The 8,744-nt window shown below is 31.6% G+C and overlaps 1 protein-coding gene and 1 long non-coding RNA gene across 2 annotated transcripts; both read right to left on the bottom strand.

Moving 5' to 3' along the window:
* Positions 1–776: 776 nt before the first annotated feature.
* On the bottom strand, positions 777–5,120 carry LOC128197718 (uncharacterized). The gene is made up of 3 exons (XR_008250402.1): positions 4,617–5,120; positions 4,394–4,507; positions 777–1,099 (listed from the first exon to the last, which is right to left on the bottom strand). It is a non-coding gene; the product is annotated as an uncharacterized LOC128197718 (long non-coding RNA).
* Positions 5,121–5,125: 5 nt separating this feature from the next.
* LOC108338356 (uncharacterized) lies at positions 5,126–6,695 on the bottom strand. Its single transcript, XM_052880106.1, has 2 exons — positions 6,375–6,695; positions 5,126–5,463 (listed from the first exon to the last, which is right to left on the bottom strand). Exons 1-2 carry the CDS (start codon positions 6,492–6,494, stop codon positions 5,128–5,130), a joined length of 456 nt encoding a protein of 151 aa, XP_052736066.1. The 5' UTR covers positions 6,495–6,695; the 3' UTR covers positions 5,126–5,127.
* Between the last annotated feature and the right edge of the window lie 2,049 nt (positions 6,696–8,744).

Below are 8,744 nucleotides of genomic sequence, written 5' to 3'. Positions count from 1 at the left end.
ATTTAAATGCTGATTATTCCCTGATTGTAACCATTGCTTTATGTGCTGGAAAATAGCTACCTTTGTTTTGTTGGAAACCTAACAAGATAGGTATTTCTTTTTCAACTAGTTTACCTTTTGAGCTTAATAAAATGTTCACTGCATTGTTTCCTCTATGTGATTTGCATAATCTTATTTTTAGCTCACAATGCGAAGCCCTAGAGACTTGAAAATAACACTTATCATTGTTCAATCCTCTTTAAATTTGTGGACAAAATCACTTAAAGAAGGAGGGAATGATGAAGATCAACCAAGGAAAAGGGACGATAAAGCACAAGTAGATCAATGACAGGAAAACGCAGGAAAGGTAAATGAAGCCCAAATTGAGCCAAATTCACACATATAATAATTTATTCAACTTGTGGAATAAATATTATGGATAGGCTGAATACAAAGACCACGCTCGTTTTCTAATTTTTCCTTTGAACTTTTGTAGTTATTCCAATGCAATAATTTCAGATTATTCTAGATATGTTGAGTCTGTTTTTTATGTTTTACTGGTTGAAAGCCATTATTTGATAAGGGAGGTTTTATCCAGTGAATAATTCATTCTTAATGTTGATACGACACGAAGTCAGTGAACAAGAAACTGGAATGCTGATACCAAGAAGTCAGTGAACAGGACACTCTATCAAGGTCAACATGGGGAAACATAAAGATTCAGGAGTTGAAGATAAAAGCTCAACAAATATCCTTTTGGCTAAAAAATATTATGCCAAAAATCAATGCACTACACGAAACGCTCCAAACTAAGTAGTAACATTGCCACCAGAAAATTAGACAATCCACTCCCATTACAAACCTAACCTTTAGCTGCATTCTATTACGACATAATAGACCATTAAATAGAGATGAAACATTGTTTAAATAGAAATATAGCCAGGAACTGCAAAATAATGCAAGAATCTCAAGGGAAAAAATCCTGCCAGAACCATGGTTATATGGTGGAACCTTTATTCAAAATAGAGGAATAAAAAAGCACAAACCAGTATGTTAAAAGCGAAAATTATAAAAAATTCATCCTTTTCCACCAATAATGCTAGAGGCAAGGTCAGCAACACTGCATTAATAGAGAATACAAAATATGATTACATAACACAATGGTAGGTACTGCAATTCTAAAGGAGAACGGACCTAATCACACTAACAAAAGACTATAATAGAAAATATTCACAAACAAAGAGCAATAAATTTAAAGGGGCAACAAAAGTGTTTTTCCTACAGGATAATGTCTAAATCTAAATCATATCTAATGATGAACCATTTAAATCTAAACTTTCTTAATGGGACGTATAGTGTTTTTGTTTTAAGTTCCATTTATCCTCTGTCTCCAATATTGCACTACCCTTCATCTAATTCACTCTGCTTATTAGGGTATTTACAAGTCTTCTCTACACAAAACCCTACTACCCAAGGTAAGATTTACCACCTTTTCAACAATAAATGGTACACCAAATCTGTTAGGAATCAAGAATTGAAAAGAGAAAGAAAAAAAAAGGGTTAATTGAATAGAATGAGAAGAACAAGAAATAGGAAAGTTCTCTCTCCTTCAAGGCCTTCACTTTCAAAGAGTCATGAGCCATTATTTTTCCCTATTTTCTTGCCTTTGTGTACCGATCTTAATTGTTAATACGTGCTTAATTGTCTATTGTTAGTGCATTTTCATTGATTGGGTTTTATTGGGCCAATAATTCAGATTTTAATTAATTTGAATACATTTGGTCTAATTTTTGTTTTTAGGTTTTGTTGTAAAGCATTTTTCTGGGCTTGGAAATTTATTTCTTGGACTGAAGAGTGCCACATCACCTTATGGTAGAAAATCACAAATGCAACTAGCTCGGAAGGCAAAAGAAAAAGAACCTCTAATAGCTAGAGAAGAAAAAAATTCTAAGAACTAGAATTGAAGAAGCTAAAATAGTTAAAGAGGAGGAAGCTAGAAGAGAAAGGGAGGAGAGAGAAAAGAAAGAAAAGGAAGAAAATGAGAGAAGAGAAAGGGAGGAGAGAGAAGAGAGAAAAGAAAGAGAGAGAAAAGAAAGAGAAAGAAGAACTTGAAAGAAGCGAGAAGGAGAGGGAACAAATCCGACTCAAAAAAGAATTGCTACTCAAGGCACCTCCTACTCTCACAATTATAATTCAAGCAAGAGTTTTAAAGGGAGTTTTCCAAGCTACTCAAGGCACCTCCTACTCCCACAATTATAATTTAGTCAAGAGTTTTAAAGAGTTTTTCAATCTTTGAATTCTTACCATTTCATTAATGATTCTCATTTCTTTACTTTTGAAAATCTAACTCCACTTTCACTCCCCATTGTTTTTAACTCCTGAATAGCTTTTGAAAAATCACACTGAGTTATTTTTGCATAACAAGTTACGAATAACTCAAGGTGGACAAAAACTTTCTTGTAAAATAGGTCTTATTACTTTTAAAAAAAATCCAAAGAAACTAAAACAAGAGGTGTTCAGTGCTTCAAGTGCTTTGAAAGAGAGAACATTTCTTCTGCATATCCTCACAAAAGAATAATGGTTTAGAAAGATCAACACATTGGAAGCCTATATGACTCTCATTCTAGTGAATCAGAAGTTTTAAATTTTGTAAAGGAAAATCATTTCGAAAATACAAAAAGACTTTAATCATTTGTTCTTTACTTTAGATATACATCTACCATGGGACAAAAACTCATTCATCTTCTGTTTAATGGTTATTGCAGGTACATCTTTGATCCTGGAGGAAATAAACAACTAGGAGTTATGGAAAGATCGTTTTTCAAGAGGGATGGAAACCCATCTAAGGAGCTTGATGGAGATCCATCCAAGGAGCTACAACTTGTACCAGGGCTAGGAGAATGGAGAAAGAAGGACTTCAAGGACTTTTACTCTTGTGGAAGATGGTGTTTCAAGCTTGATTTTACCATTCTCTTAAGCTTTGTAAAAATGTACATATGTCTTTCATTAGGTGTTGTATTTGGGCCAAGGACCTACCCATCCAGGGAACTTAGAAAAAGTTGAAGATTTTGGAAATTTAACCGGATCTAACTCAGGTCCAGAAAATATGTGCCCATAGTCGAATGAAAGCCCTTTGAGTCTAGTTTCCAACAAAAAAACAATCAGCTCATTTGGAATTCTGTGTAGAAAATTATGTGTCAAACAGTTGGCAAAGGTCAGAACTGCCAAGATGTAGTCAATTAGGCTAGTTCTTGAGCTTCTTGCGTTAATTTGGGCTTTGGAGAAGGAGAGCACCTCTTATGGGCTTTGCTAAAGCCTTAAGGTTCTTCTAAAAAGAGAGAGAAGGCTCCCATGCTTTGAATCTAGTCTCATTCAAAGTAGAAAGCCTCACTCATCCCCCTTGGACATTGGCAGATTCAAGAGCCTTTTTAGTTCAATGTATTCTTCTTTAGATTCATGAACTTTAGTCCTTTCTAGAGTCACTCCTTCACCTATAAAAGGAATGCTCTACCATTTGTAATTTTTTGAACTTGGAAATAAACACTAGACACATTATGCCAAATTGCATTCTCTCTTCTTCTAAGTTCACTTAGGTTGTCTTCTACAAAGACTCTTCTTAACCCTTTTACTTGTAGGTTGGCCTAACCTCCTTCAAAAGCATCCCAAAACCCACTTTACATGCCTATCTTCCTTCATCAATTCATGGCTTCCGCTCATCTTTCTTCATCTCCACGGAGGCTTCATCAAGTTGCTTGAAGAGGTTTCCATCACCCTCTCTAATGCAATCATTTCTAATTATATTTATTATCTAGTGCTTCTACTCATGTATTATAATATTTTCACATTTGCACTACCATGCTTATTTCCTTGTTGCTTATTACTCTTTAGTATTCAGTTCTAAGTAAGTGGTTACTTTGGTCCTTGAAAGAGGAAGACACCATCATATTAGTCCTTAAAACTTATATAGTTACCATCATTCTTGTCTCCATATTAATGTTAGTATCATCACCTCAGTCACATTACTTTTTAATTAATGTGACAACTTCCTACAAATATAGGGACCAAATAAACAGTTTACTCTTCAATACTATATGACTTAACGATTCCTATATTTATGCAGTAAAATTTTCCTTCAATCTCTAGTGATACTTTTCTATCACTAATAATGCTTACAGCGCTCGCTCATTTCTCTCAACCGTTTGAGTTGTATGGCTTATTATCTTCCTCTCTATTTTCTCATCATGAAGTACCGTGGTTCCAAGCCACTTCAATCATGTGACGTAAGGTATGGCCTCCCATTTTAACTATAAGGTCAAACCAGTGTCGCTTCTGCTTAACATACATTCACACACTATGTTTAACATCTACTTACAAAAAAATTATGTGTTCTCAAAGCATGTCTCCACATCTCTACCTTTCCATTCGTCTTCTTTCTCAACACTCCATCTAGCTATATATCGGCAAAATACATGCATCACGACACCAGCTCTCCATTTTGTTCCTGAAGGTGAAGCACGTGTTTGGGGTTCTGAAATTGCCCAAAATAATAGGCTCAATAGAGTCCCATTGAAGAAAACATAGCTTATCATAATATCTCTCACTGACTTCGGTTTTTTAAAGGAATATCAAAAACTCACTTTTAAATGTAATAAAAGAGACCCGGAGCTATAAAGGCCAACCAAGTCATTTCATTCATGCCATTCAGCTTGCCCCGAGATGACGATAAGGAACTAATTTAAAACCAAGACAAAATCATTACCCCTCAGACTTCAGTTACTAAAGACAAAGTTTGTCATGTTATATAACAAATTGGACCATAGCAGTGACAGGTGCATAGATTCCCCATCAACTCTCCTAACCAACTCCAGAATCTCAACCCAAAGGGTTAAAAAAGCTGGGAATCTCTAAATGCACACCAAAAACATAATGCATTCATAACTAATAAGAGCATGTAGACCGGTTAAAACATCAGCCTCGAAGTACTAACATAACCTCTATACAGTAACCGACAATCAAAGAGACAAAAAAATTTAACCAAAGAAAAGGAAACGAATATTAAAAAAAAAGTAAAAACTAAAACAAAATTTACTTTTGCTTTTAGATTTGAAAACTGCATACTTGGAAATTAGGGTTTTCGAGAATAATACCTCATTTAGGTGGGGCGGAGTAATGTTGGAGGAGATCATCATAAGGGTCCCTCCTACCAGGAACTTGGCTAATTTGGGCATCCCATGCAAGCTGAGAATTGTGGCGTTCGAATGTCCAGAAACCATAGGGCCGCATGGGGTAGCTCCACATCTCTTTTGTCTTCTCGCACCTGTCCTTCACTCTATAAACGTGCTCCCTGAACCTCCGATCTCTTTCCTTCGGGTCTTCCATCAACTTCAATACCAAGTTTTCCGCAAATTCCATGATGAAACCCATTTTCCCTCTCTTCTCTGCCCTTCCAATACAAAAAGTCCCCAAATTTAATCTAATACAACCCTAAATCACGAAATATGAAAGAGAAAAATACATTTTATAATACATATACTTTGTATTTCAAAAGGTATCTTTTTAAATTATTTGTGGGTATTTCATATAGGTTAGACTTGTGAAATCAAAAGTGAAATCTATAATTTTTTTAGAATATCTTTAATAATTTCAATTAATATCTGGAGTTCTATGTCTAGTTTTTGTATCAATTTCGAATTGAAAAAATGGAATACTAAATCTATTTATTGTCTCTTTGCTAATAAATTGGTAGTATAAAAACAAAATAGATGTATAAAATATAATAATCCCTACATGCAACTAATTGGATTAAATATAAAATAACCTGAAATCCTTCTTTATTTTTATCTTAAGAATTTGAACTCAATAATTGGATTAAAATATACTAAATCTATTTTTTGAGAACATGTTTCAAAGTTCATTGGCCTACACCTAAACCTGTCAAATAAGGTCCCATCATAGGACTTGGCCCTAGCCCACATGAGTTGGGGCCAAAAAAGTCCACAGGACCAAAACAGCCCTTTATTAAAAAAGCTAAATACTCCCAAAACCCTATGGGTCCGGGCCAGCCCATGGCCTTTTTTTTTACCAAAATTTATGTAGAGAAAAAAGATTTCGAAAAACCAACAATGTTAATCTATGGACAGGCTGCAAATAAGTTTATATTCTCTAGTGGCGGCACCACAATTTATGCAACAGTTCTAATCACTTTCATCATCCATCATCTTTTACCTTGGTTACAGGATTCTAAAACACAACCTCAAAACACGAACCAAAAAAAGAAGAAAAAGTAAAACAGTTCCAAAACACTCCGTAAAGTTTTGAACAGTACTAAGCAACAATCAACCAGGAACAATAAACATGCTGGGAATTAACAAAAGAAAAAAGACAAATGCCTGGACCTTTTTCCTTGGAGTAAAAGCGAAAATTAAAATGCAACAAACGGTGTTGAGGAGTGGTTGTTGAATGAGAGGACGATGAATCGTGAATAGGCTGCGATAACTCAATCTGCTGAATAGCATCGAAGAGGAAGAAACTCGAAGAGGAAGAAATTGGAAGAGGTCGATGGAGGAGTCGTGCCGGCGGTGATGAGGTTGTCGGCGGGATCCAAAGGGAAGACGACAAAGAAAAAGAGAAGTGCAAAGAGGAGAAGAAGAAGAAGAAGCAGTGGAGTGAAAATCACGCACCGAATTTTTTCATCTGGGGCATAACCCAGCCCTACTCCTATCTTAACCCACTTCATGGGGCTCCAGGGGTCAGGGGCTTTGGAAAAGCCCCTAAGGTGTGGGCTAAAAAATTAGGGTCTAGCTTTAGAAGAGGCCCTGGGGCTTCCAATGTAAATGCACAGAAACAAGGCAACAACAATACTAATTGGCAAACAAAAAAAAGAAGAAACCAATAGAAACATAATAAAAGAAGAAACCAACAGAAACATCACCACAAGAGATAAATTAAAGCAGCCAAACAAGTCAGTTTTTGTTTTCAAAATAACACGTGGATAAAGTTCAGGAAATAAAGCAACGTCAATTTTCCTTGCATTTTTTCAATACTGAAATCAGTTCCAAAATCAAGATTTAATGGATTAGCAATGTATAATTATCAAGCACCACATAGCTATAAAGAGACGTGGTAGCAAAGGAAAGGCTAATTGGACTATACCAGACCAAAATTTCAACGTCAAGGGTTTGTGAATTGGGGCTCACGTCTGGTTCTCTTCTTCTGCTCTTGAAGAACCCTAAGTCGAGGGTTTGTGAATTGGGAAAATCCACCTTTTGATCGATCCTTTGCACGAATGAAGTGTAAAACAGGAGACTCCCTTCACTTTTGCCATCAAAACGTTGCGTTTCACTTACTCACAAAAAAAACTTCAGCCCCATTCATTGCAACAGCGCTGGCCCATTTCTTGTCATGGCTGATAAAAGAGTGTTTCATCTTACACCTCTAATGTTTCATTTCTACTTCTAAAAATTTTATTTTTAACCTTTTCTGATATTTTGTATCTCCAATGTTTCTAAAAATTTCACTTTTAACATTTTTCTTTTTTTATTAGAGACATTTTAATAAATATTTTTTTTATTTTCTTCTCTTTCTTATTATTAAAGAACACCACCTTAATAATAATTCTAAATTAATTAAAATTTAAATATTATTTAATATAATTTTATATTTTAATAATTATTAAAATATGATTTATATTATAATAATAACTATATTAAAAAAATAAAAAATAAAATAATTAAAATAAAAATAAAAATAAAATAATAATAATAATAATTTAAAATTTGACTTAATATATTCAAATATATTAAATTATATTAAAATAAATTAAACAATTATTAAATTTTAAATAAAAACAAAAATTTTCAAAAACTTATCGAAAATCAGTTTTGCTTTTATTTAAAATTTAATCAATATTTAATTTAATTAAAAATTATATCATTATTTATTATATTTTTATATTTTAATAATTATTAAAATATGATTTATATTTCTATAATAGTTTTATTAAAAAATAAAAATAACAATAACTAAAATAAAATAAAAATAATAAAAATAAAAATAATATTAAAAATCACATTTAATATATTTAAATATATTAAATTATATTAAAATTTAAATAAAAATCAAAATTTTCGAAAAATTTATTTATCGGATACCCGTATCATAATATCGGATTTCTATATCCGTTTCTAAAATGTTATTTTTTACTTAAATTTTAATAATTATTTAATTTAATTTAATATTTTAATATAATTTAATATATTTAAATATATTAAATGTGATTTTTAATATTATTTTTATTTCATGATTATCTTATTTTTATTTTTTAATAAAACTATTATAAAAATATAAATCATATTTTAACAATTATTAAATTATAAAAATATAAAATAATATTATAATTTTTAATTAAATTAAATATTGATTAAATTTTAAATAGAAGATAAAACTCATTTTGATATTGATAAACAAAATTTTAAAAATTTTTGTTTTCATTTAAAATTTAATAATTATTTAATTTATTTTAATATTTTAATATAATTTAATATATTTGAATATATTATATCAAATTTTATACTGTTTTTATTTTTAATTTTTTAATATTACTATTATTATAATTTAAATCATATATTAATAATTATTAAAATATAAAATTAGATTAAATAATACTTAAATTTTAAATTAAATTATATTATTATTAAAGTGGTGTAGAATGTCTTTAATAAGAAAGATAATAAAATAAAATGATATTTATTAAAGTATCTTAAATA

Source organism: Vigna angularis, chromosome 7, assembly GCF_016808095.1.
Source record: "Vigna angularis cultivar LongXiaoDou No.4 chromosome 7, ASM1680809v1, whole genome shotgun sequence".
Lineage (NCBI taxonomy): Eukaryota > Viridiplantae > Streptophyta > Magnoliopsida > Fabales > Fabaceae > Vigna > Vigna angularis.
This window is presented reverse-complemented; position numbering and strand designations above follow the sequence as displayed.